This window comes from Mustela putorius, unplaced genomic scaffold, assembly GCF_011764305.1.
Source record: "Mustela putorius furo isolate JIRA1106 unplaced genomic scaffold, ASM1176430v1.1 tig00000873_pilon_pilon_pilon, whole genome shotgun sequence".
Classification (NCBI taxonomy): domain Eukaryota; kingdom Metazoa; phylum Chordata; class Mammalia; order Carnivora; family Mustelidae; genus Mustela; species Mustela putorius.
The window spans coordinates 2,040,890-2,067,729 of NW_025421504.1; the positions used below are offsets into that span (position 1 = coordinate 2,040,890).

A 26,840-nucleotide genomic window follows, 5' to 3' on the forward strand; every position below is an offset into this window, starting at 1 on the left:
CGCACCCCCAGGGTGGGCAGGCTCTCCGCGCACCGCCCGGCCGTCTATCTCTGATCTGCGCCCTGCGCCTTGGTGGCCGTTGGAAGGGCTGAGGGGCCCCTGGCACCCCCCGCCCCCACTGCGGGCTCTCTTCCTGGAGGCTAGCGTTGCCGTTACCAGAGCCAGACAAAGACATCGCGAGAGAACTACAGACCAATAACCCTCGGCAATGTTGGTCTAAAGTCCTCAACAGAACATGCGCAGATCGAATTCGGCAGCAGGGCAAGAGGGCTGTATGTCATGACCAAGTGCAATTCATTCCAGAAGCGCGGAGTGGCCCAAAATACGACAGTCCACCCACGGGACGCAGCACACTGCAGAGTGACGTTGAATCGTCAGTCCGACTGGCACAGCGAGCGCGGCACAAACCCGAGCCCCGTTCATGATGGAGACACCGAGACTGGGCGCAGGGAGCCCCCTCGGCCCGGACGGGGCGCTGGTGTGGAGCCCGTGGCCCACACCGTCCCCAGCGGGGACAGAGCGCTCCTCCTCAAACCAGGACCAAGACAAGGACGTCTGCACTCGCTACTAGGATTCAACGTCCTACTGGAGTCCCAGCCGGACTGTTAGGCACGGACAGGACAGGAAAGGGAGGAGGAGGAGGAACGCGATCTCGGTTTGCACGGGACGGGACCTCACAGGGAGAACAGCCGAAGACTGAGTGTGCACGCAGACGCACGCAGGGGTGCACACACGCGCGCACACACGCAGAGCTAGGAAATCAGAGCGCGGCTGCGAATGCAGACACAAAAGCCCGCGGTATCTCTGCATGTTAGCAACCAACGGTCCCAAAATGAAGCTCAGGAAACAATTCCATTTACAATGGCATCAGAAAGAGCAACTACTTAGGAACAAATTTAACTAAAGGAAGGGTAAGACGTGTACACTGAAGGGGCGCCTGGGGGGCTCGGTGGGTTCAGCGACCGAGTCCTGGCTTCGGCTCAGGTCATGATCTCAGGGTCGTGGGACTGAGCCCCGTGTAGGGCTCTGCGCGGGGTGTGGAGCCTGCGGGGAGTCTCTCTCCCTCTGCTCCTCCCCGTCCCTTTCTCCCTCTCAAAAAAAAAAGTCTTGACACCGAAAACCACACGACGCTACGGTCGGAAGTCCGCGGAGAAGGAAAGGAGACGGCCCGGAGCCCGGCCGGCGAGACTGAGCGCCACCAGGGGCAGCGCTCCCGAGGTGGTCAGTGCAGTGACCGCCACATGTCCCGCTGCCTTTTCACGGAAATGGACAAGCGGGTCCTGCACCTCACACGGAACGGCAGGGGCCCAGGAGAGCCGGCCATGAAGGGTCACACGAAGGGTCAGAGATCTCCATGCAGGAGCCGGAACCGCAGCCCTCTTAGGGGAGGTCTCCGCGACCCTGGATTAGGCAATGATTTCTTTAATGTGACACCAAATGCACCAGCAACAGACACATTGGACTTGACCGAATTCGACAGCTTTCACGCACAAGACACCACCCGGGGAGTGAAAAGCCAGCCCACAGACTGGAGGGAGCCCATGTGTGAGTTACGTAACCCGGCGGGGTCTGGTACACGGAGCACAGGGAGAACTCTCACAACAACACAACAGCCCCATTTCAAAAAGGGCAAAGATGTCTGCAGACAGTTCACCCAGAAGGATGTACAAATGGCCAATGACTGCATGAAAAGGTGCTCCCCGTCCTCCGTCCTCCGGGAAGTGCGCACCACACTTGGGGGCGGCCAGAATTGGAAGCGGCAGGGGGAGACCCAGGAGCCCGTGCTTGCTGGGGAGCTGCGTGCCCCTTCCCCAGAAGGTAACACACAGCCGCCAAAGGACCCAGAGACTGCTGTCCTCGGCACACAACTGGGGGGCGGGACGCCCGTGTCCATATAAATCCCCACCCGCGTGCGCACGGCCGCGACACAGGCTCTCGCCGGACAACGGAGTTGCAGTGGGCCGTCCGCAGTGGTCCTGTGTGGCACCACAGCACGGAGAACTGTGAACATCCTGTGGTCAGACATGGGCCCAGAGATGCGAGACCAGCCAGACATAAAAGCTGCACACCGCGTGCCTCTAGGGACTTGGGTGCCCAGAGTTGCCAGGGCAGGGGGAGTGACGGCTCCCAGGGACGTCCCCGCAGGGTGACGAAGTGGCTTGGGAACTCGACACTAGAGCCGACGGCGCGAGATTCTGAACATGCTAAAAACCAATGAATCATACACTTGAAAAAAAATGCTTAAAATGGCAGTTTTTGTGATGTGACTTTAATATCAAAACAAAAACTACTCGGGTGAGTTGTCTGTAAACTCCTCTCCAGGCTCTGGCCTGTTCTTCATGGAGGGGGGTGGGGACCCCACGGTGGCAGGTCGGGCGCACCCGGCCCCTCTGGTCACGGAGGAGCCAATGGCTTTCAGCAGAGCCCCCCTCCCGCCCCAGTGGGAAGCCAGGGCCATCTGCCTGCACCCTTAGAGAGGGCGGGGCCCTGGGGGTGTTGCTGGGAGGACCTGGTGCCAAGCCTCCCAGCCCCCCAGGGAAGCTCTCCTGTCCACATGCCTGCGGGGGGATCCCTAAGGCACGGTCTGGACCCGTGAGGCCTGGTCTGGTCTGTGCAGCCCTCGCAGGACTGGCGTTCTGGGGGCCTGGGGTGGAGGGAGGCTGGGAGAGATGGCGACTCCTTTCCTTCCTGCTTCTTCCTTCTCACTGGAGCCGTTAGGCAGCTTTGCAGCAGATGGCCGTCCACCCTGGCCTCCACGAACCACCCCCCCAAACGCTGTCCCTTCCCTTGTGCAGGACTGACGAGGCGGGCTCTGTGCCACACCCCTCCACACGGTGCACCGGGGTCCAGTTGGTAAGGGGCCGTCAGGCCGTCTGGGCCCGATCTCGACCCTGCACTCCCACCCCTGGTCCTGATGCATTTGGGCAAGAAAAGCCCTAGACCGGGACAGAAGGGCTGGTGTTTACTGCCAGGCAGTTAAGGCCAAGAGCTTTGCAAGTGGGGGTGGGGGTGGGGGGCGAGACCTGCTTGGACAGGAGGACGGAACCTGGTGCTTCCTTCCCACAAGCAGAAGTCCCCTGAAAGGCATGTGGAATATGCTGGGACCCGCCATGGGGGAGAGCACCTCGTGGCCCTCCACAGCCCCACCTGCCCTGGAGCAATCCTGCCTCCCACGGAGCTGTCCCACACAGGGGCCACTGCCACTGAGTGGGGCCGCCGGACTCAGCCTCCCCCCAGCCACCCGGCCTCGTAAGGGGGCCTCAGGAGCACCACCGGAGCAGGAGGGAAAAGGGCCAGCAGCCTGCCTCGCTCACTGGCCCCCTCGGTTCTCCCCAGGGCCTGGCCCCAGAGAAGAGCTCACTTCTCAACAATGGAAGATGCTGGTTGGGAAGGGGGGAGTGCTGAGCCCAGGGTCGTCCAGACCGTGACGACCAGCTCTTTGAGAAATAGTATGGAAGGCAAGAAGGGCCTCTTAAAATCAGACTTGTCTGCAAATGCCAGGCGTGGAGGGAGGGAACCTGGAGGGCAAGCAGGCACGCAGAGGCCTGGGGGCCGTGGGTGAGGGGCACGGCCCCCGCAAGCTGGGCCTTGCAGCCCTCAGCGAGACAAGCAGCCGGGACAGGGCGTGCTGCATCCCTGCAGGGGAGGCTGGCCTTGGGGTAAGGAGGCTGGCGGGGGAGGGCACTCCAGCCCAGACGGGACGTGTCTCAACTGGCTTCCAGCCTTGCAGCCCCTGGCAGGAGCGGCAGGGCCTGACACCACTCCCCCTGGATCTCCGCGCCAGGCCTCTGGCACCCGGGCCAGCCCACAGGGTCCCTGATCCCCGAGCGTGCCAGCGCTGGGCAGGGCAGCCAGGGACCAGGCCTGGCCACTTCAGTCTGCACCTGCCAGGGTCGGGGCAGAGGGCACTCTGTATGGCTGACTGGCCGGGGTAGAGGTGGGGGGAACCACTGGTTTAGGAATGAGCTCCGGAAAGATAAAACGCAAAAGCAAACACAGCAGCAGAGTGCGCTGAAGGACGGACGGACGAGCAGCCAGGACAGACACACAGTCCGGCAGGCCTAAGCCCACCTGGGCACTTTAAGAACAAAAACAAAACACATCAAAGAACCCCCAAAACTCTAAATGCCCTTCCTGGGCCCTGGGAGAGCACTGCTGGGCTCCTCCTGGGGCCGGTGCTCTGAGGTGGGACATCTATCTCCCGACAGCCTCCTGCCTGAGACCTTGGAGCAGGAGGGACCACCGCCCGGGCCCACGCAGCAGGGCCTAGCCTACAGCCGTCCCTGTCGCCGGAGTGGCCAGCGTGTGCTGAGGCCTGCAGCTGGGGACCCACAGCTCTGGGCAGGAGCGGGAAGCTGGGCAGCCAGAGCACTTCGCCGTGTCCGGCTCAGCTCCCCCACTGTCGCTGTTGGTCTTTGCGGTGTGTCTTGGGACCTCAGCTGTGAGCCTCGGGGGGCCTGTCCTCACCTTCGGGCTCTTTCGAACCTCCCTTGGGGCATACCTTTGGCCCCTGTGCCTTCTGGCTCCTGGTAATGACATTGAGAAACGGCAGCATCAAATGCAGAGCCAGCCCGGAGGCCCCCTGTCTCCCCAGGTGGTGCAGGAAGCCACCGTTGATTCGAGCAGGGAGAGACCCTGCTGGACAAGGGCCGTGTGCACTCCAGCTGGCCAGCAGCCACCCCGGAGAGCTCGGGGGCGGGGGCGGCCCATTCTCAGGACAGCTTAGCTGGGCTTAGGACAGTCCTCGACTTAGAAAAAAAAGGGGCTCGAGGAAAAGCCGACGGTAACATCTCTGGGCCTGTAAATGTCATGCCTGTTCTGCGTGTGCACAGTGGGCCACGGGTCTGTCTCGTGGTGTGGTGCCACGGGAGGGTTGAATAACCAGCCACACATCCGCCAGGTCTCCCACCAGACCTTACAGGACAAGAATGACTATGGCTGGCACGCAGTTAAGGAAACCGAGGCCCGGAGAATGTCACGGCCATGGCAGCTTGTGAGGCCCAGAATGAAAACCGGATCCATCTGACCCCCACGCCTCAGCACCACAGAAACCGTGGACAAGGAGGTGGGGGCAGCCCTGGTGGGCTTCAGGAATTCCCACCGGAGTCCGCCCAGCCCCCGTATCCTGCTGCCCGGTCTCTACCTCCAGGGACTCTGCGTCCTCCTCCCAGCCCCGCAGGGAACGCGGCCCCACCATGATCAGCCGACGCTGTCGCCACCGCCGCCGAGCGTGCGCAGCACTCACCTCTCCTGTGCTGGTGTGGGGGGCTCCGGGGCTGCCAGGGTCCTGCGGATGTAGTCTCGAGAGCGGATGTCAGCCTGAGGAGAGGGGCTCCCGTGAGAGGTGCTGCCGTCTACACAAGCCCCCACCCCACGACACCCTGGTACAAACTCTTGCTTCCTGGACAAAGCCACACAGGTGACGCCAGGCTGTCACGAGCCAGCCTTCGGGAACAGGAGCTGCAGCCCCGTGAAGGACACAACGGCAGGTCCCTGAAGGGCCCGAGTGGACAGGCTGAGCGGGAGGCCGTGGGTTGTCCCCAGGACCCAGTGGCGCCCCGGGGCTCCTGCCGGCTTCATGGCCTGTGCTGCTGGAGCTTGTGGTTCTGCCCCAGCCTGCTCTCCCGGCTCCCGGCTGTGTCTGCTACAAGCCCCCCCGCGCCCAAGGGAAGTGTCTCCAGGTCCGCGGAGTCACGAGCACGGTGGTCAAGTCCACCTGAGGGACGGGGCTCTGGCCATGGCGGGACCCCAGAGATGCCCCCTGATGCCCAGCGACTGGGAACCAGGGGCCGCGAGTCACAGCCACACGCGGGCTGCTGCTGCCACCTGCAGGCCGTCCTGCGCACCAGCAGCCGGGAAAGGTGCCAGGTCCCCAGGAGGTGGCTGTGGCCAGGATGGGGGAGCTGAGCTGCGTGGAGCGGCTCTCAACAGTGTGGCTGGGGCCCCTGGGTCACCTTGAGATGTGCCGGCACAGGTCACGGGGAGATGGGGGAGACGGCAGGGATGAGGGCGCTTCCGGGCGCTTTGCCCTCCTGTTCTACAGCAGCAGCGCTGAGCCAGGAGCCTGTGCCCCAGGGCCGGACAACACAACCAGCACCTCTGTCTAGAAGGGCTCCCCCAGCTCCTCTGAGTGGCCCAGAGAGCCACTGCTTGTGACTCACACCCAGGTCCCCGCGGGGAGCCTTGCTGAAGGGCTCGCGCCACCCTGGTTCTGGCGACCCCTTCCTCGGAGCTTCCTGCCGGCGTCAGATTCATGCCCACCCCAGGGCCTTGACAGACGTGGGTCCCTGAACCCGGACCGCCTTCCCCCTTCTCTGGCTGGTCTCTTCCTGAGGACGGTTTCTCTGGGTCCTCATGCCCCAGGCTTCCCTGGGACACACACTTCCCTGAGAATGGTGATGCCCCGTCACCACCGAGCCACCAACCTGTGCTCAGTTCTAGCCCCTATGAGCTGCGTTTCTTCTCAGCAGAGTCCACCTGGTCCCCAAAGTTCTGCCCCACCCCCCCAACCCCCCGTCCCTGATGTAGGTGCTGGGGGCCTGGCCCAGCCACATCCCACAGTCTCCTAACTGATGACCGGTCCAGAATGAGGCTTGCTAAGCACCACCTGCAGCCCCGCAGAGGACGGGGGCTCCCTCCCAGGCCAGCCAGGCAGGTTGGGCACCGAGGGGTTGGGCAAGGGTGGGCAGGCCACTCTGCCGCCCGAGCCGCTATCAGCTGATGTTCCCGATGACCCCAGTACAGGACGTTGGACGGCGCAGCAGGCTGATGCTGCAGGCAGGCCAGGGCGCCAGGAGGAGCTCTGCTGCCCCCGCCTGCCCCCAGGGCCCAGCGGGGCCCAAGCAGGCCCTGCCACAGGAGCTTGTGCCGAGGGCAGAGCAGCAGGCGCACGCGGCCCACCCACCTGTCGCACGGGCTCCGGGATCCGGAACCTGCAGCAGCCTCGGGTCAGACGCACGGCAGCCTCCAGGCTTATCTTGTGGCCCACAGAGACGTAGAGGGGCCTGCTGCTACGGTCGTGGCTCTTCAGGGCCTAGGACGAGGAAGGCAGAGTCAGGGCGCAGTTGAGACAAGCCCCGGGGGCTTCACGACAGGTAATAGGTTGGGGGCAGGCCACGGCGAGGACAGCCCAGAGGTCCCCTCCACACAGCCAGGGGCGGGGGGCTCAGGGCACCCCCTGGCTCCGTCAGAGGGGCGGGGGGAGGCGGGTAGGGTCTGGGGCGCAGGAGCGACTGGGTACGTGTTTGTGGGTCCCACCCCCCCCAGGGGTGCAGGCCCGGGCAGCTCACCATGCCCAGGACGGTCCCAGAGCCTCCTACCAGAGGAAATGAATCCCCGCCAGCCTGCAGAAGTCGTATCTGGAAAACAGGAAGAAAAAACATGCAAAATGCCTTTTCTCAGTGGAAAGCAGAGGGTAGGCCTGAGCAGCCGCTGGGCGAGGCGGGGGAGGGCCCAGGTCTCCACGTGGTCTGTCCTTGCAAAGCCGAGCGGTCTCGTGGCCATGGGCATACCCATCCCATGAGCGAACTCGGCATCCAGGAGGCAATCCCTACACCGCCCGACCCTGACGAGGCCCTTCGAACTCAGTTCTCTCTTCCTTGTTCTGCGAACAAGGAACCGGGGCCTGGAGAAGAGGCAGCAGCCCACCCAGGTCCCAGGACTGATGCCTGGAGGTGCCGGGCTGCCATGAAGGCCTGGCACCCGCCCACCCAGCCTGGCGCTTCCTACGGGCCAGGAGCCCTCCCTGCCACGCTCTCTCCTGCGAGGAATTTAAGGATGTTTGACTCAACCCAACAAAGTCTTTTTAGGGGCGGTGATTGGTCCACTGAGTGACTCAGGAGCCTCCTCAGTTGGGTCTGGGGCCCGTCCACTCCACCACCAACTGTTCTGGGCAGACACAGGTCTGCCCGGAGGAATAAGACAGATGTGATTGCTGTTCTCGGAGTCTGCCACCCCGCCGTAGAGGCAGACGTGTCACCGGGTCCCTCTGGAGTGGGTGTCACGTTCCCAGTGCCAGCCTCGAGGGGCCAGAGTGGGGGGATGCTGGGAGAAGGTGCAGTGAGGAAAGGCCGAGGCAGGCTGGGCAGCACCAACCCTCAGGCCCTGGACTGGGGCTGGCGAGAAGCAGAGAGGGCCTCACGGGCTCCCCAGTATCCTGTCCCCAGTGACCGGAGGCTCCTGCCCTACACGGGCTGCCGCAGCAACGCACAGGCAGCAGGGATGGGGGCGGCAAGCACATGCCCAAAAGGCTGGAGAGCTCAGAGGGCACTACCCCAGGCGGCCGCTGTGACCCCCGACCCACGGGGGACACGGGCCTCCACGGAGAACGGTGGGGCTTTCTTCTCTGGGATGAGGAGAGTGCCGGCAGGCCAAGCCGGATCGGAGGTGCCTGTGGGGCAGGCCCCTGCGTGCCCCCCACAGGCCCTCTCCCTGTCCTCCCCTCGTGCGGGCATCGCCGTGGCCCTCACCTTCTCCTTGTGCTGGGCGTCGTTCTCCAGCCCGTCCACCTGCAGGAGCTTCTTGGCCACCCCAACGCAGGGCAAGTCTGTGAGGACGCCGAGGTGGCAGGCCACTCCGAAGCCTACAGGACAGAGGGTCAGGCTGGGTTGGCGGGTGGTGAGCCCAGCTGTGCGGAGACGGTGCAGGGACAGAGGACAAGCCAGAGCGAGCCGAGTGTCCCCAGGTAGGCCGAGGCCTGTCGGCAGACTGAGCACCGAGGAGAGAGGAGCGGGAGAGCCGCCCGCCCTGGGACGCGGCCCTCTGCCTTCACGGGTGTCAGGCTGGGGTGGAAGAGGCCTCCCTCCCCCTGGCGAGGTCGGGGGCCAGATTCGCTCGCGACGCTTCACACCGGCTCTCTCCCACTTTCTGGCACTTTCCATCCTCTTCTCCTCTTTGTGGCCGCTGTCAGGCCTCAGCTTCCCTCCCAACTCATTCTTGGGGCTCCTGCCAGGCATGGCGCATGCCGTGACTGGGGGCCTGGCCCCACGCTGGCACCCTCGGGTCCCAGGGCCAGCCTTCCTGGGTCCCTCTGCTGCCCCACCCTCAGGCTTGTGGCCCCCCACAGGTCACTCTGGGGTCAGCGTCCCAGGGCGCAGGTGGGTTCAGAGTTTCCCAGCGCCAGTGGGGAATGGGCACTCCGGTCTGGCTTCGGTCGGGGGCCTGTCACTGCCTGAGGTGGGACGAGTGGCACGAGTGGGACAGGCTCGCTGGGCAGCAGCAGGACAACGGGCCGAGCGTGCCTGCGACGGGCCAGCGCAGAGCGCTAGGGGAGGCCCCGGCGGGAGTGACAAGCAGGGCGGGGTCCCGACAAGGCAAGCATGCCCAGGAAAGCGTGGCCAGGGCCTGGCTGGCGGCAGAGGGCCCGGGGCAGGGCACAGACACAGGCACTCCACAAGCGCACTGGTCGGAACTGCCCCCTCTGGGCCCGGTCTTTCGGGAGCAGGATTACCTCGGTGGTGGAGAACCCCGTTTCCATCCACAAGGAGGACCTGGAAGAGCCACAGGTGAAAGTCAGTCGGCCGAACCGCCCCTCCCCCATCAGGCCAAGGCATCCTGGAGCAGGACGGGCAGGCTGCCACGTCTGGGGGGATGGCGGCTTTTTAGAAAATCTGAGCCCTCTCCTCAAGGTAAGAGTGCCTCCTTTCCAGGGAGTTCCGAGGTCTCCCCGTGTGGCGGGTTGTGCGGCCAGCCCAGGCCTTCCCTCCTCGGTGGACACCAAGGCCCTTCTCCCCGGAGTCGAGGTACCTGCCTGGGGCACAAGGCGGGGCTCCTTCTCCCGCAGCCGCCGCACCGCGTCCACCAGGAAGGGCACTTCTCGGAAGGCCAGGAAGCCCGACACGTAGGGAGCCGTCAGGCTAACCATGCAGCAGTCCTCATACACCACCTGTCACCGGGCACCGGGGTCACAGGTGGGCGTGGCCCTCGGCCCTTCGTCCTTCCAGCCTCGTGGAGCTGCCAGCTCCCTCCCTGTCTCCCAGCCCCACCCATCTGGGGGGAGAGTGCCTGGTGACAAGGTGATCATCCTGCAAATGGGTGAGGGGGAGCCAGCCTGTGGCCTTTCAAAGGTGCTCACACGCTTCCCGCACCGGACCCTCCTGCTCGGGTCCCCGCTGTCCGCCCCACACCCGGAGGCCGGCCGTCAGGAGGCTCAGAGAAGACAGAGCACGTCTGTGAGACACTGACAGAGAAAGGACGCCGCTGCTCCCCGTCAGAAGCCACGGCCAGGCCTTCAGAGGTCATGAGCACAAGAAAGGCCAGCCGGGCTCTGTGAAAAGAGATTTCAAAGAATCCAGAAAAAGACAAGTGGGCTCAGAGCTAGACAATCTGAAAGAGAAAACAGGTCCCAAGGGACAGGAGTCTAAAGAGAGACCGAGAGGGGCCAGAGGAAGAGCCCCGGGGCCGTCCAAACCACACCTTCAACCCCCTCTGGAAGCTGGGCTCGAAGTGCCTGTGCCCCAGAGAAGGGGCCGCTGTCGCCGAGCACGAGGCTGGGGCTGGGCCTCCAGCATCCTGACGGTGGACTCGCGGAAGCTTATCCAACTGCCAGTGACGCAAAGCGGGGGCTCTGGGCCACAGACAGGGCAGAGGAACAGCTTGGCGGTGAGCCGGGCAGCTGGAGTGGAGCCCCAGGACGCTTAAATGTGGCCCGAACTCTCACAGGTTCACGGCTGCTTATGTCCGAATCTGTCCACACGGGCTCCAGAAACCGGAGATCCACAAGGAGAGGACATGTAGCTCCGTGGACACCTCGTCCACGGCACGACCCAGGGACGAGCCAGTGACAACCGTCTGGGCGCACCTACACGTGGAAGCGAGCGGCCGGGAGCGGCAGAGGCAGCTCTGGATCTGGGCCGGGCGGCTGGGGACTGGGGGCGGATGGCCGGCACCGGGGGCTGTTCGGAATGAGGCCTGTGGGCAGTCCTGGCCAGCGGGGGCCTGAGGGAAGAGGCGTGGGAGGACACGGGACCAGCAGGGCCCTTGCAGGAGGACGCGGCCTCTGGGGAGAAACGGGGGAACCCTGCAGGGTTGTGTAGAGGACGAGGCCGGGAGCGTGAGGCCCTTCAGGGACGAGAGTCAAGAGGCGGAAGGCACGGTGGCCGTCGTCGGCTCGGAAAAGGACAGCACTTGCTGGAGCGACTACACGTCACTGTCCCTCTGTCCCTCGCGACCTGAGAAACCCAGCCAGCCGCCCACAGCCCCGGGCCTCCAGACACCCGTCGAAGCACGGCTCGCCACGCACACGGAGGGCCGCGCCAGCTCAGACGGCCATGACCCGAACTCGCGACTCGGTGAGTAAGCGCCGCCGGCTGCCGTGCGGTGGTGGCGGACAGTGTGCGCTATTCCGACGCGCAGACGAGAGCACCAGCCAAAAGTTAACAACTCACGACGGCCAGAACAGCCAGAGCGCGTGGCCGAAGAGGAGAAACAGGGCGATGGGGCCGGGCACGTCAAGCCTCAATCCAAGCAGCGTTCCAGAAAGAAAGGAAATCTGACCCCACACATTCAAAGAGCCAGCTGCCAGCTTGGGGACACAGACCTGCACCGGCCAGCTCGGGAAGTACATGAGCGAGCGAGAGGAGAAAAGGAAACAGGCGCGGTCACAGGCACCCCCCGGCCCGAGTCCACGTGACCTCCACGTGGCGCAAGGGCAGCAGAGGGCTCCACGACATGTCCGACCCCTGCAGACGGGAAAACAGTAGCAGCTCGAGAGGCAACTGGGGAAGAGATACAGACAGGGATCCCGGAGGGGCTACGGGACTGTGAAGACTGCTGCCACGGAGGTCTCTCCAGGGACAGGCCTGCTGAGGGGCTCCCCGGTGAGCTGTCACCACCTCTGGGACACACCAGCCGAGCCTTTGAGGCGCACATGGAAAATGCGACCTCTAGTGGGCAACGGCTGGGTCTGAGCAGAGAGGACATGCGGATTCAAGGTGTCACCCTTACAGTGTTTCAGTGTTTACACGTTTCCCAGTTAGAAATCTGGAAAAAGGGACAAACTCAGTCGTGTAACAGGTGTGTGAGCACGAGCCGGTCCGCGGTCCCTGGGAAGATCTGCAGCTTTCAGCCTCAGTGGTGACGTGGCCCCGAACACTCAGTCTCTGTGCATTTAGACCGGCCGGACTCGGGGGGCACTCGGCTCAGTCCTGGGGCCAGACGTAGAGCCGGATGCCGCTAAGTGCGGGCATCCCGGGGGGCCAGCAGCGGGGGAGCTGGAAGTCAAGTCAGCGCGCCTCCGAGCACAGAGCGGGGCAGACGGCGGGACGGTGGCTGTGGAGGAAGGTGGCCCGCTCCCTTGGGCAATACGAAGCAGGCGTCCAACCACCGGGCCCTGGTGCGCGGCCCCCATCCGTCAGGATGCTGGGGAAAGGGCTCCCGGCTGCGCCGGCCGCCACAGGGACACCTGGTTAAGGAAGCGGACTTCCAGCTCGTACATGGGGTCCTCTTTCTTTCCAGAACTGAGCTGGGGCTCTGGGATTTACGTATTCTTAAAAGCTTTATCGGGATAGAATTTACTACCATGAAGTTCCTTGTTTGGAGCACGCGCTTCAACGTTACTTACGGAGTCGTATATCCTTCTGATCCTAGAACACTTCCATGACCCCCCCAATAAATCTTGCTTCCATCAGGAGTCACCCCGTCCCTCCCTCTCCCTGCCCCTCAGCAACCCGGCGTTTACTGTCTCCGGATCCACCTAAGGGGCCTGCGGGAGGCTGACCCGGCAGACCTGCCACCAGGCACTTCGGGGCCTCCGCACCAGACCGCGGCCGAGCCCCTCTCCTGGTCTAAGCTCCCCAGCGCAGGACGATGAATGCGGGGTCCGCCCAAGCAGCGGGCACTCTGCTCCGTGCCAGGGCTCCAGGAGGAAGACAGGCTCCCCCCACGCTTGAGAACCCCGTCAGTGCGGTGACTTGGTTACGGAGCCGGGGACGAGAGGCGGGGAGCCCCGCAGCGAGGGGAGAACAGAGACGGACCCTGGGAACTCGGTTCCCCGAAGTGAGACCAGCGGACGTTTATTTGTTGAGGGCCAACGCCTCGCCTTCCGCGCGCTCTCACCCACCCTCACAACGGAGCTGTCTGTTCCCGAGGGAGAAAAGGTCGTGAGGGGCGTAGGGGGAGGAGTGGGAGCGGCAGAGGGGAGGTAAGGACCCCTGGCGGTCCGGTTCCCGAGGCCACCCTACAAACTGACCGGGGGGACCCGGGGGCCAGGCTCCCCGGCCACCCCAAAGCCAGCTCTCGGCGGTGGCGGGCGCTCGGTGCGTGTCTGCCACGTTGGGGCTGAGCGGGTCCTCCCGGCGAAATGAAAGACACCGAAGCGGGAACCCTGGGTCTCCGGGAGCAGCCGAGCAGGGAGGGCGAACCTCGGAGCTGCAGAGCTTGTCAGGCTCTTCTTCAGTCAAGGCTTCCTCAACCGCGGACCCCAAACGAATCCCGGGCATCCCGCGGACTCGGGCGCCTCCGAGTGTCCTCCACGGGCAGGCCCGGAGCTAGGCGCCTGCCGCCACGCGGGTGGGCACGGCCACGAGGCTCCCACCGCTGCGGGGCGCACGTTCTGGGAGGGCAGAGGGACCCGCCACTCCCACCCCAGCGCAGAAAAGGGGCACGAGAGGGCCGGGGAGGGCCGGGGAGGGCAGGGCAGGTGCCTACTGGGACCTTAACTTATCAGCAAGCACAGCCCCGGGGACCAGGCGGCCCCAGAGCGCGCCAGGCGGAGTCCCTGAGGACGGTCGCAGCACCGAGAGGGTCACAGCGGGCAGAGCCGACGCAGGAAACCCCGGAGGCTGACGGACGGGGCGCGGCCGGGGGCAGATTCCCGAGCACCCAGGAAGGGCGAAATGGAGCCAGCGCGGGACAGGGCGGAGCCGAAGGTGTGCGGGGCCCTGGGGACCCGGGGACGCGCAGCCGGGGCAGCGCGGGCGCACGCTGCGGGCGCACGCTGCGGGTGCGGGGATGCGACGCCGGACGCGGTGGAGCCGAAGCCGACCGGGGACACTCGGACGTCAGGTCGCGAAGCCTCCCCCGCTCCTACTTCGCTCCGTCCCGACCCGCTCAGGGAACCCACGAAGGCGGACGCGGGCTCTGCGGGCGCCGCGCGGGGTTACCTCGAGCTCGGGGTAGCTGAGCACCACCAGGGACGCGCAGGCGCGGACGCCGTCGCCCTTGACGAAGGACACGTCCACGCCCCCGACCCTCCGCAGCCCCGAGAGGGCCGCGTCCCGCTGCCACGCCTCCGTGTCCCCGACCACGACGAGGGCCTTCAGCCGGGCTTGCTCCCTGAGGGCGACACACGTCCAGCGCATTCCGGACCCCGCACGTCCGGGCCCGGGGCGGCGGGGGCTTGAGGCTCTTCCCTGGGGCACTCCCGGTCTCACCACCCTCTTCCCGGGGAGCCGGCCTCGGGGACCCCCGCTCCGCGGCCCCGACCCCCGGCCCCGGGGTCGCCCCCTCCGCGGTCCCGACCCCCCCCCCCCCGGGGTCGCCCCCTCCGCGGTCCCGACCCCCCCGCCCCGGGGTCGCCCCCTCCGCGGTCCCGAACCCCCGCCCCGGGGTCGCCCCCTCCGCGGTCCCGACACCCCCGACCCCCCGTCCCGGGGTCGCCCCCTCCGCGGTCCCGACACCCCCGACCCCCCGTCCCGGGGTCGCCCCCTCCGCGGTCCCGACACCCCCGACCCCCCCGCCCCGGGGTCGCCCCCTCCGCGGTCCCGACCCCCCCGCCCCGGGGTCGCCCCCTCCGCGGTCCCGAACCCCCCCGCCCCGGGGTCGCCCCCTCCGCGGTCCCGACACCCCCGACCCCCCGCCCCGGGGTCGCCCCCCCTCCGCGGTCCTGACCCCCGGCCCCGGGGTCGCCCCCTCCGCGGTCCCGACCCCCGGCCCCGGGGTCGCCCCCTCCGCGGTCTCGACCTCCTCTTCCCACCGCACCGAGACCCGGCGCCGGAAGCAAGCCCCGCTGACCTCACGGACTACAACTCCCGAAGTCCCTTTCGTCTGCGCACCGGAAGCGGGACGGGCCCCCGCAGCCCCAAAGTCACTCCAGACCCCAAAACTTGGCAGCCAGCCAATCGCCTTACCGTTTCCAGAACGACAGAGTTTCCTCAGGCGGCGGCGCCTCAGCCTCCCCGGCCATGGCGCGCCCCTCAAGGGCCCTTTCCGGTGGTGTCGCTTCCGGCTCACGTCACTTCCGGAGGCCCGCGCGCAGACGCCCGGCCGTCTTCGTGGGCTCGGAGCGGTGGGCTGGGCTCGGGGTCGGACGGCTGTGCGTCCGGACGCCGCCGCCTAGTGGCGGGAGGCTCCGGGGAGCCGCGAAATGGGGAGTCCGAGCGCGTGCGCGGGAGTCCCCGTCGGGGCGAAGGCTGGGGCAGCGCGCAGAGGGCGGCGAAGCCGAGGGGTGGGCGGGCCGGGGCTGGCTGCGGGCAGGGCGGGGCGGCAGCAGGGCGGCTGGCACAGCGCCGTCTGCTCGCTGCTGGGGAGGGCGCCGGCCGCAGGCTCCGGGCACCGGGAGGTGTGCGGTGCGCGCGCGGGCGCGGGGCGGGACCGGCCGTCCCTCCCGGCCTTCTCCGCACTCCGCCGCTCCGGCTCGGACGCGGCCACCGAGCAGCAGCCCCGCCCCCGGCACTGCGACTTCCGGCCCAGCGGCCGCGGGGGACGTCCCGAGAGCAGGACGCGGCCGACCCCGGGCCAGACCCCTGGGTCACCGCCACACTGCCCGCGGACAGCCGTCGGAGCGTGGACTCCGAGCTCCTCCGCGGGGTCACGTTCACTCCGCGCTCCCTTGTGCCAGCCTCGCGCTGGGCGCGGGGGTCACGGCGTCCTCGCGGGGCTGCGGCGAGCCTGCGGTGCGGACCAGGAGGGGCCAGCCCACTGGACGCAGGCGGTGGGGAAGCCCTCTCTGGGGCCGCAGAGGAGCCCGGGCAAAGGGCACAGCACATGCAAGGGTCCTGTGGTAGGCGAGACGGTGTATCAGGCAGAGAAGGCGGCCCGCGAGGCTGACATGGAGGCACTTGGCCCACGGTGTATGTCCTACCGGCGGATCAGAGGAGTGTGGTTGGGAACGGTCTGAATACAGACCGCGACAGGAGCCATGGGGTTCGGGAAAGCCGTGCCAGAGCATTTCACAGCTGCCAGGGCCTTGAAGGACAGGCAAGTGTCCAGCAGGGAGAAGGAATGAGGACCACTTCTGGGTACCACTGCACCCCGGGCGCGCCTTGTCCTCTCCCCGCACTGTCTTCTCTCTCGCCACAGCACTGAGGTGCTGTACACACCGAGAAGCTGGGGCTTAAAGAGGTCAAGGGCTTGCTCAAGGCCAAGAACTGGCAAATGGGAACGTCCAGATTCGCACTGGGTTCTGCCTGGGATGTGTTGTGTGTGGACGTGTGGCACACGCGGTGTGGATGAGGAGGACCTTGGATTGGGGGCCATTCGTGGGCCTGCGGAGCTGGAGCCAACGTGGCTCTGGGCGGAGGCTCTGCCATACTTCGGGGTACAGGCAGTCGGGGGCAGGGAACGCTGGGCCCCTGGGGCACTCCTCATCAGGCTGGGTGTGGAGGAATGGGGCAGGGCCGGGGGCAGGTCTGTGTAGGATGTGCCAGGCCTTGGGGTGGCACTGTGTGGGCTCCAGCTGGGGCCCTTCCCACTTCTCCCTGCTCTTGCCTCAATGGCTCCCCCAAATCCTCCCACCTCCTCAGAAGCAAGCAGCGACCTGCTCTCCCCAGGCCCCCGATGAGGTGAGGTAAGCACTTGGCCTTTCCTGGCGCTGCCTTTCCCGTTGGAGCTGGGACCCACAGTGCCTGTGCACAAGCTTAATTAGTGACCGAGAAGGGCTTGGGAAGCATTGCCCGAACCCAGGATTCCCGACACATCTCCCGGTGGGCTCAGTTAACAGAGGAGCCCGGGGCCACACGTACGTTTGCGCACACACCAAGGTCTTAAAGAGGAGACGGCGATCAGTCATGACGGTTCTCGGGTGAACCACCACCAGCCGAGCGAGCGTCTCTGCCTGGGCTGAGAGGAGGAGCGGCCACTGCGAAGCGTGCAGGTGGCCGGAAGCCATCAGAGACGGGAGCAAGGCGGAGGGGGAGGTGGTGGTCACTGAGGACACGAGCAGGCGGGGACGGGTCGGTGGGCTTGAAACAAACTGCGGCTGAAAGAGGGGTCTGACAGCAGGGCAGGCTCTCCTCCGGATGCCCAGAGGTTCTCTCCCAGAGGAGCCTTTCCGTTGGGAAGACAAAATGCAATTCTCCCCCAAGTGGTGTTTCAGCACTCAAATGGAAGCGGGCCGCTGACCCTTCATCCCTCGCGGATCTTTACTCCCTGTTACAGAGGAACGGTCGTTCCCATCCCGCAGCCCGACCGTGGGCCCAGTGCTCACACCTCGGCGGCAGCGCGGCCGGATCCCGGCGCTGGAATCTCGGGCAGGGTGTGCACGTTCGCCCCTCTGACACCGAGGCCGCGGGTCCTGCCCCCGGAGTGTGGTGCCTGGCGATGGGTGGCCAACCAGGGGTCCCCACCTCCACGGTCGTTTGGTCCTGACGGACATTTACCTCGCGCCTTCTACACCAGAGTGAACACTTGCGGTCCAGAACCTTCCAAGCGGAAGGTCTACAGAAAACCCAAGCCATTGCCCGAGGCTGAGCTGGTGTCTACTTGCCACACACAGAAGCTCCGCCCTCAAAGACGATTCTAAAGCAGCAAAACTCAAGTTTATTAAAACAAATATGACAAGAAAATTTATATTTGCCTGTGCTAAGCCAGTGTATTTCTTTAAAAACAAGACAATGCTAGATACGACAGTTAAGGCTTCAAAAGCATAGCACACAAAATACCTTCATTAAAAAAGCTACGAAAAAGTGTGGGGGAGAAAACTCCCAGCCATAAAAAAGTTTCACAGCACAAGACCGAGGCCTGACTCTGCCCGTGGAGGTGCGGCACAGCAAGGACCCAGAGCGGCACCTGAGGGCCACACTGGCTCCGTCCCAGCTTCGAGGTGTCAAAGGAATTCCAAGTGCAAGTCGAGGAGTTGAAGACGCCCCCCGCCCATGACATGGTCAATCCCGGTGGAAGGAGCCTTTGGATAGCGTAGAATGACGGAACAATCGTAGGTTCCTCAGTGCAAGGGGCTGTTGAATCAGATGAACCTCGGAGGGGTCTGGATTCCTGCGCCCCCTTCCTCAGACACAGAAGAGGACCCGGGCGGCTTCTTCTGCCTGCCGCTCCCTCCACCACAGCTGCAGGGTCCACAGCGGTCCTGGCAGCATTCTCTGGTCCTGCAGCTTGCACCCCGAGGGCCTGATTTCAAGCTGCCGGTTGTTCACTCATGGGGATTGTATACGGAAGACGTCCGCCTCTGACTCGTGAACAGCGGGCATCTCTGTGCGAAAGGTGCTGAGCCCCCGAGAAGCAGGAGTCAGGCAGGCCAGAGGCCACAAGTGTCTGAGGACATCGTGCAAAAGACACACGACCCTCCCGGGAAGAAAAGAGGTACAAGATCAGAGCTGATCGACTGCTCTCTTTTTCCTGTGTCAGAAACTTAGCTGGTTCTGTATTCTCTCTGAGTCTGTTTTTATGGCGTGGCTGAGCTCAGAGGAAGAACCTGACGGTCATGTGTCAGGGACATCGAGGTCCCATCAAGACCACACGTTTATTTAGCATGATGCTGGCCAGTCCAAAAGTTCCCAGGAAAATGCCAGAACCAAGCCTTTGACCCAAGGTTAACTGATAAACTTTCATTCAGAATTTAAAAACCCTGGAATCAAACGTGAATCTGGCCAGCACACCAGTCTCATGATTGCGTGCACGAGGAAATTTCTGACCCGTGACACTCTGGGAGCTGCGTGAGGGCTGGGGGGTGTGGCCTAAGGCACGCACAGAACATGCTGACTTGTATTTTGGGAGGACACAGAAAAGGGTCTGGCACCTTTTCACACTTCACGGAAGTCTACAAATATGTGTACCACACGCACGACTGAAGGGACGGGAAGAAGAAACAAGCCGGCTTCTCCTCCGGTGCAGAATAAATGAGAAGGAAAACAGAAGCAAAATCAATAGCCCTGTCTCCCCGCCTTTCTGGAGTGAGAGGGGCCGGGGTGGGTGCGTGACGGTCTCCAGCCGGCAAGCTGAAGGCCCCATCCGCTGCAGTCAGGGGATGCTGGGGAGCACGTGCCTGGTGCCCCAGAGAACGGAAGGGTGCTCGGTTCTGGTTTCACGGCGTCTCCGGTTCTCCCCTCCCCATGCGCAGCACTCACAATCTGAGGAGAAACGTGCACATTCCCTGAAGCAGTGTGGCCTTCCCGGCCACTTGCGGTGCAGCACACCAGGGTCCTGCGGCACCCCAGGAAGCCCCAGCCGGGGTGGCCGGTGGCAGAGGCTGGCGGAGCAGTCTACCTCGCTTGCCGAGCCTGCTTCAGCTCGGCGGCCATGCTCCACACGGGGACACAATTGCGCAGCTCTATCTTCTTAGGGAACTGGGATTCTAGTTCAGGAGGAATTTCACTGCCTTTGTCTTCCATGTAAATCACCAGAGTTTCTCCCAGGCTGAAAAACCAAGGAACAAGAGGCAGAAGGTTAAGCGTCTCCCATATTATGCAAGGACACCATCAGGGTCGTCACAGTCCCCAAGTGCTTGTGGAGACCGTCAAAGTCAAGTCAACCAACTAAGTGAGTTCCTGAGCGGGGACTAGAACCCACGGTGCGGGGCTCCAGGACGCACCTGCTGCTTACCGTACTGCACCATACAAACAGCATAGCACAGAGCTGACGCTGGGAATGGCCCGGTCTCGGTCCTGTAAGCACTCTGCAACGTGACTTGCTACCGAGCCACTCAAAGCCCCGGGGGGCTCAGTCGGCTGAGTCTGCCTTCAGCTCAGGTCATGATCCCAGGGTCCTGGGGTCAAGCCCACATCGGGCTCCCTGCTTCTCCCTCTCCCACTCCCCCTGCTCGTGTTCCCTCTCTCGCTGTGTCTCTGTCAAATAAATAAAATCTTTAAAAAAAAAAAAAAGGGGGGGGGGAAGAAAACCAGGAATGGTAAATCCCTCCTATCACACTTACAAAATAGCCTGGTTAACACAGCAGATGTACAACATGAAACTATAAACCACAGGAAGAAAACACGGCAGAATCCTTTACAACCTTCGGGTAAGGAAGACCTGTATGGCTGTATTTTCCTAGTCCTGATAGAAAAATGGTCAGATCTGGCTTTCTGAAATTAAAGACCAAGGTAGAGCATTTGTAACATAACAAACAAAAAGTTAATCTTCGATCCTTTAAGATTATGATAAAAGGTAAACAGACCAAAGCAAACATGACAGATAATTCAGAGAACGATACAAAACTGGCAACTTCCCTAGGGAGTAGGAAAATACAAGTGAAAATGAGATCTTTTTTTGGCCCTTAGATTGGTAAAAGTGTTAAAGACAGATAATATCCAGTGTGGGCATTCTCACACATTGGTGTGGCTTTTTTCTCTTCCTTCCTTTCTTCCTTCCTTCCTCTAGCCCCCCCTTTCTTTTTTAAAGATGTTTGCTTATTTATTTATTTCACAGAGAGCACAAGTAGGAAAAGCAGCAGGCAAAGGGAGAGAGAGAAGCAGGCTCCCCCGTTGAGCAGAGAGCCCGATGCGGGGTTCGATCCCAGGACCCTGGGATCAGCACCTGAGCCGAAGGCAGACGCTTAACCCACTGAGCCCCGCAGGCACCTGGTTCCTGTTTCTCTAAACAGACAACTGCACCCCGGCTCCCCTCGCTAGCGCGCTTCGTATTTGTGGTTCCCTTCCACTCTGCTGTGTGGCGCACACCTGCACACATTACTGTTCTTTGAACTGCTGGTATTTACCCCAAAGATACAAACGTAGTGATCTGAAGGGGCAACTGCACCCCGATGTTTATAGCAACAATGTCCACAGGAGCTACACTATGGAAAGAGCCCAGATGTCCAAGGACAGATGAATGGATGAGGAAAAGGTGGTGCATATACACGACGGACATCTACGCAGCCATCAAAACAGACGAACTCTTGCCATTTGCAACGACGCAGGAGGAACTCAAGGGTATCCTTGTGAGCAGAGTCAGTCAGTCAGAGAATAACAGTTATCATATGATCATATGATCTAGTGACGTGTGGAATTTAAGAAACAAAACAAATAAGCCAAGGGAAAGGGACGGAAAAATAAAAAAAGATGGAATCAGAGAGGAGACAAACCCTAAGAGACCCTCAGCCACGGGAAACAGACCGAGGGTGGCTGGAGGGGCGGGGCTGGGGGCCGGGGGCACTGGGTGACGGGCGCTGAGCGGGACACGGGATGCGACGAGCACCGGGCGTTGTGAGCAGCCGACGCGTCACTGACCTCTGTCCCTGAAACTAACAGTTCACTCGGTGTAAATTAGTTGAACTTAAATAATTTAGAAAAGAAGTTACAATATATATATGTGCACAGTGGAATATTAGTCATCAAAAGGAAGGAAATTCGCCACGTGCAGTGACGTGGACAGAGCCGGCGAGCGCTCCGCTGAGCGATCAGTCAGAGAAAGACCAACAGCGCGTGTTACCACTCCTCTGCGGACTTGAAGAAACAAATCGATAAAAAAAGGGAACGAAGCAAACAACAAAGAGAACTGGACCCTTAGCTCTAGGGAACCGACAGTGGTCGCCAGGGGCAGGCGGGGCGGGGGCAGGCGGGACAGGCGACGGGGTTAAGCGCACACACGCTGCGACGCCCGCGGAGCGCGGTTCAGAGCTGCGGAAGCGCCACACGGCGCACCAAGAACTAACGTGACCCTGTGTTAATTACACGTCAACAAAAGAAGGAAAACTTAAAAATAAAATGCACATCTCTGACATAAGTACACTCGCTATGATGAAAATAGAGGACTTCCGTAATTATTTTAAGAAACCCAACAGAGAGCAAACCCAGAAGGCCAGCCTGCGGGGGGCCTGGGGGGAGTAAAACAGCAGGGCGCGGGCTTCTGAGGGGAGGCGGGATCTTCCGTGTCTGTGGAAGACGGGGACGATCGCGGGAGAGACGGCAGGACACCCGCGTGCGCATGAACCCGTCCGTACCTCCACTCGGGCCTGAATTCCTCGGCCTGGGGGGTCTTCAGTTTCAAGATCATCATTTCATGAAGCTCCAGGAGGAAGGAGTCGAGGTCCGTCTGATTCAGGAAAATGCTGAGGCACTTAGAACCTTCTAGGTCAAGATCCACTTTGTACTCGGCACTGATATCCCGGAAGGGCTCCTGGAATAAACCAGAACAGAGGCAGCGGGAGGCTGGGAGGCGGCGGGGCGGCCCCCGTCCAGCGGGGCTGTACTCACCTTCCGCAGCCGGAGCAGCTGTTCCGACCTGTGGGCCGACAGGAGCTGCCAGAGGGCGATGGCGTGCTTCAGCTGGCACCTCTGGAAGGCCTGAAAGCGCAACGGGCTCCTGAGCAGGGTGCGGGGCTGAGTGGGAACCAGCGGGCGGCTGCGGTGGCGCTTCTGCTCCCGCGCAATGGATCCCCCTCTCCACGGACACAGACGCCTCCGGCACATGTGGACCAGCCATGTGTCTGACTTTCGGAGTGTCCTGTCGTTCCGTCCACCCCCGCACCCGCCCCGGCCCGGTGTCCTTGTCCTCCGCGCCGCCGGTGCAGGCTCAGAGCCTGCGCTCGCACTGCGGAAGCAGCCCTGGCTGGCGTGCCGCTGGCGCGTCTGTGGCCGGCCGGGTTCAGAGTCTCCCGCTGCGGACGCATCTCTGGCTCTAGCCAGAGCACCTTCTGGGGAGGCCCTGAGAGGCGCTAATCCTGGCAGGAAGTGGGGAGGGCAGTGTGGCTTCAGCTGCGAGGGAGCCCAGCCGAGACCCACCTGCAGAGCCAGGGCTGTCTGGTCGCCCATGCGTAGCATGTCTCGGACGTAATCATTCAAGGACAGGTTCGGATTGCCGCCGGCCGTGCTCAGAAACCCCAGAGCGACTTCGATGACGGACAGAGCTTCACAGACCTCGCTGTAGGACAGCAGCTGCCCGCAGATGGCGCTGACGGCTGAGTGCGGGAGGGCTTCCTAAGAAATCAAAGGCAGGACAGGGTTCCATGGCTGGGGCTTCCTGGGCACGGCTACCCGACAAGAGCACTTAAAACCTTGTTCACTGCCAGGCCACAGGGGAATGACCCCTTTACGATAATGACCCCTTAATAATAATGAACACTTAGTGACTCGTTCGTAGCAGCGGTATTCCAGACCCTTCACAGAAACAGACGTGAAGTCACCAAGTCCTCACAGCAGCTCCGTGAGGACACTCACACGGACACACACACGCCAGGTACACACCCCACCACAGAAACCCAGAGAGCGGAACAAATCAGTTCTCTGGTCATGACATCGTTACCAAGAAATGAAAGCAGGGTTTCAACAAGAATGCTTCTCATTTGTGTCCTGCTTGCCCTCTGGAAAGAGCAGCGGGCCCAGGGAACTCGGGGAGACCCCCCAGGGTTCCCGGAGCGAGGCTGCAGAGCCCCCGCAGGAAGGGAGCGCGTGACCAGGCGACAGCACCAAGCACATGATCGGGGTGTCACAATCACCTGTGGCATCTTCTTCCTGATGTCCGTGAACAGACGCTCGTAGTTCCAGTCCCGTCTGTACACCAGAGTGGGTATTCCCTGAATTGAGAAAGAACACAGACTCTGGAAATGGACACCCGTGGAGGTTTCCTGAGTGGGAACCCCGCCGCGGACCCGCGCCGTCTGCGCACCGCCGGGCAGAGCACACCGTGATGTCTGCGTCTGATCCACAGTCTATGGAACCAATAACACAACGAGGGACCCGGCCCTGCCTCGATGGCCATGTGGATGCCTCACGTAGGATGCTGTAAGCTTGCGAGCCGCTGGGGACACAGGAACATGGGGCCCTCCCTGAACACGACAGGCACAGCCTCATACAAGGCAGTCCCTCTGCTAGACAGCAGGGATGGCAGAGAGCCAGATCAGGCGGCCCTGGGTGGCGACAGTTCAGAGCGTGACAGCAGGCAGTGAGGGAGCAGCCCCCCGCGCCGAGTACAAGGTCTCTGACCAGACCTGGAAGGAACAGGAGCAGCCCAGGTGAAGGAACAGACGTGAAGGGACACAGTGTGTTTAGGAAGGGAGGGCGGCCTGGTGCGCGAGGTCACAGGAGTCCACGCCGTCTGCGAGAAGCAGCTCGAGTCAGGCTGGGACAAGCATGGACTTTACCCCACGTGCACCTGATGCCCGTTGTGGTCGGGCTGTCACCAGGGAGTGACGGGAGTCGAATCTGGCTTCAAAACGTGGCCTGAAGACACGGGAGGCGGGGAGCGGTGGCGGCTGCTGCAGCAGTCACACCTGGGACACATGCTGGGCGTGGAAGTTGGGGCTGTGGCAGCTACATGGGTCCCCCAAGGTGCCGGGTGACAGACTGTGTGTAGAGAGGAAACGGAACAGGACAGCCACCAAGGACCGTCGGGGCAGGAGGCAGTGCCATTACTACGGCGGAAAAATGTGACAGCGGGTCCACTGGGACCTGCAGGGACCTGGAGGTAGAAGCTTAGAGGCAGCTCAAGAGGTTGATGGGCGCGAGATATGGCCAGGAGTCGAGTCCCAGCCTCTGCGATGGTGGGTGGCTGGACGGTCATCCCCGCTCCCAGCTCACTCTGAAACTGCCAGATAAAAGCCACACTTGGGCCTAATTTCACAGAAGAGTGTCGGCTCAATAAACACCCGGGGTCAGCCATACCTTGAGAGTGAGCCTGGGTTTGCCCTGCAGGAAGCGGCTGGTGACCTGGCGCTGGATCTTCTCCAGGTCGAACTCCTGCAGGGTCTCCTGGCCTTTCTCCATCCGGTACTGGCAGTTGGACAGAATCAGCGGCATCAGGTCCTGCTCAAACTCGTAACTGATAACGTGCAGGTCTGTGACCTCGGAGGTGTCGATGGAGTAGCTGCGGGACAGCGGAGCACGGCACTCAGCGTCCCCTCACGCACACTTGGCCCAGGGCTCTGGGTGACATGGAGCCGGCTCCTAGCGGACGTGTGCTGTCCGAGCAGATGAGAGCGCTGCTGGGGCCTGTGGACCCGAGGGCCTGACGAGGCATGGAAGCTGCCACCTCGGCGCTCACATCTGTCCTGGTGGACCCGGCGGCCCTGGGTGAGCCGGCTCCGAAACTGCTTCGTGCAGGCAGAGCAGTGCCCCCTGCAGCCGCGCACCCACCTGCTGCTCCCGCCGGAGAACTTCTCCACGGCGTAGAACATCTCGTTGTGCAGGCTGATCAAGTAGCTGACCAGCGCAGTGGAACAGAGGCCCCGGCCGCGGCGACGAGGCAGCAGGACCTCGAAACTGGTGTCCGTGTCTAAGTCGGCAGCGCAGTAGTCCTCCGGCAGCTTGATCTCACCTTGAGAGGACAGGGGTTCTCAGCAGACAGGCCTCCTCAGTCGCTGCCGCTGCTCCCACCGTGTCAAGGCCGGAGCCGGGGACACACTGACGTTCCACCTCCCGCCTCTCCCCTGCACTGACTGGCTCTGGCATTCTTAACTCTTCCCTGAGTCCACATCGACACGCCAGAATGAGTGGGGACTCAGCCTCCCCGGTACGTCATTTCACATGTCCCGGACACCTCCACTCAGAGGGTCAGAGGAAGCCTGCGCGGCACCCTGCGAATGCCGGGCTGAGTCGGGCAGGCACGGGGAGTGCGGCACCTACCATTGGTCTGAAGCGACCTCCGCAGCTTATTCCACGTCGACAGAAAGACGCCGACCCTCCTGTGCAGCAGCTGCTTCACCCCGTCTGTCAGACAAAGCGCTTCTTCAGAGCCCCACGCCAACACCGCCCCCCCACCACCCCACCAGAGGCACAGAGCCTGACTGCGCCTCTCCCAGCTCCGCTGCAGCGACCCCTTGGAGCCACCAAACATGGGTGGTGCCGACCCGTACCTTCGTGGTAGCTGCCAACGAAAGATCTGATAGATTGGTATTCAGTTTCAGAAACGTTCTGGAACCACTTCACGAGATCCCTCTGCAGTGCCAAAATCTCCGGCAAGTATCTCACGAGTCTCAGCTCTGCCTCCTGGAGAAGGAAGCCCGGCCACGCGTCAGTTCTCCTGAACACGTTCCCGGGGAAATGGACTCTGGGGCTGGCTGCATCTGCACTGGGTCCGGTCAACGTGCCGTGTCACGTGATGCCACAATCAGGCTCCTCAGACACGGGAAGTGGCTGTTCGTCATTCACCAGAGCCTGCCGTCTGGATGCCAAACGTCCTGCACACCAGGGACAGTCCCTGGCCTCCTGGAGCTGATGCATCATGTGTATTTGCCAAACACTCATGAACCAAATCTGTCTTGTGAGCCCTTGTGAGGAGCGGAAAGGCTGGGCACACAGGCAACCAGGCTGGGGATCCCTCCTGTGAGTCCTCTGAGGACGGGACCCAAATTTCCAGTCGAATGGGACGGGGTGCCTCCCGGGAGACCCAGGAAAGCCTTCCCACAGAACTGCCGCCCTTTCACCAACCGTCAGACATTTCTGAGTCCCTACGCTTCTTGCCGGACTGCGGACACTCGTCCAGGGGGACGGGCTCGACAGACAACTGTGCAAGAGGAGCCTTCGCACGGAACAAGGCCGGCGCGGGTGTGTTTATGGCTTAATCGATGGGACTGACTTCCCACAGACCCCTCTCCCAAGGCCGGGTTGGGAACAGGGGAGATTCTGGGCTGGCGAAAGCCTCTTCACTCAACTCCCAGCACTGGGGGTCAAGGGTGAAGGTGAACAGACACCACCCGGAAGCTGTGAGTCCTGCTCCTCCTTGCTGAGTGATTGGGGAGATGCGGTCCTGGCCCTCCCGGGCTCACAGACTCCTGCTAACCCTGACCTGCATGTGGTTTT

At 62.8% G+C, this 26,840-nt stretch overlaps 2 protein-coding genes across 7 annotated transcripts in view; both read right to left on the minus strand.

The window, feature by feature from the left end:
- Positions 1-2,253: 2,253 nt before the first annotated feature.
- ENDOV (endonuclease V) lies at positions 2,254-15,249 on the minus strand. Of its 3 annotated transcripts, none has more exons than XM_045085748.1 (9): positions 15,066-15,249; positions 14,100-14,271; positions 9,749-9,883; positions 9,449-9,488; positions 8,469-8,581; positions 7,320-7,358; positions 6,905-7,033; positions 5,246-5,319; positions 2,254-4,526 (listed from the first exon to the last, which is right to left on the minus strand). In XM_045085748.1, the coding sequence occupies exons 1-9, from the start codon at positions 15,119-15,121 to the stop codon at positions 4,436-4,438; spliced, it is 849 nt and encodes a 282-aa protein (XP_044941683.1). In that variant the 5' UTR covers positions 15,122-15,249; the 3' UTR covers positions 2,254-4,435. The 3 variants fall into 3 exon arrangements, with proteins under 3 accessions (XP_044941683.1, XP_044941682.1, XP_044941684.1); XM_045085747.1 differs by having other exon boundaries at positions 7,290-7,358; XM_045085749.1 differs by lacking the exon at positions 9,749-9,883 and having other exon boundaries at positions 7,290-7,358.
- Positions 15,250-17,674: 2,425 nt separating this feature from the next.
- Positions 17,675-26,840, minus strand: part of RNF213 (ring finger protein 213) — a 103,533-nt gene continuing 94,367 nt past the window's right edge. For all 4 annotated transcript variants that reach the window (XM_045085744.1, XM_045085742.1, XM_045085741.1 and 1 more), the window contains 10 exons: positions 25,895-26,027; positions 25,665-25,748; positions 25,176-25,356; positions 24,705-24,906; positions 23,540-23,617; positions 22,827-23,021; positions 22,299-22,388; positions 22,046-22,221; positions 19,375-19,524; positions 17,675-19,238 (listed from right to left, as the gene is read on the minus strand). In XM_045085744.1, the coding sequence (XP_044941679.1) occupies positions 19,232-19,238; positions 19,375-19,524; positions 22,046-22,221; positions 22,299-22,388; positions 22,827-23,021; positions 23,540-23,617; positions 24,705-24,906; positions 25,176-25,356; positions 25,665-25,748; positions 25,895-26,027 (1,296 nt within the window). In that variant the 3' untranslated portion in view covers positions 17,675-19,231. The remainder of the gene's footprint in view (positions 19,239-19,374; positions 19,525-22,045; positions 22,222-22,298; positions 22,389-22,826; positions 23,022-23,539; positions 23,618-24,704; positions 24,907-25,175; positions 25,357-25,664; positions 25,749-25,894; positions 26,028-26,840) is intronic.

Coding starts and splice junctions, on each gene's coding strand:
- ENDOV (XM_045085747.1), bottom strand. CDS start 15,121: ATGGCCGGGGAGGCTGAGGCGCCGCCGCCTGAGGAAACTCTGTCGTTC. Junction 14,272..15,065: donor ACTCTGTCGTTCTGGAAACG/GTAAGGCGATTG, acceptor TGTCGCCCTCAG/GGAGCAAGCCCGGCTGAAGG. Junction 5,320..6,904: donor TCCCGGAGCCCGTGCGACAG/GTGGGTGGGCCG, acceptor CCCTCTCCTCAG/GCTGACATCCGCTCTCGAGA.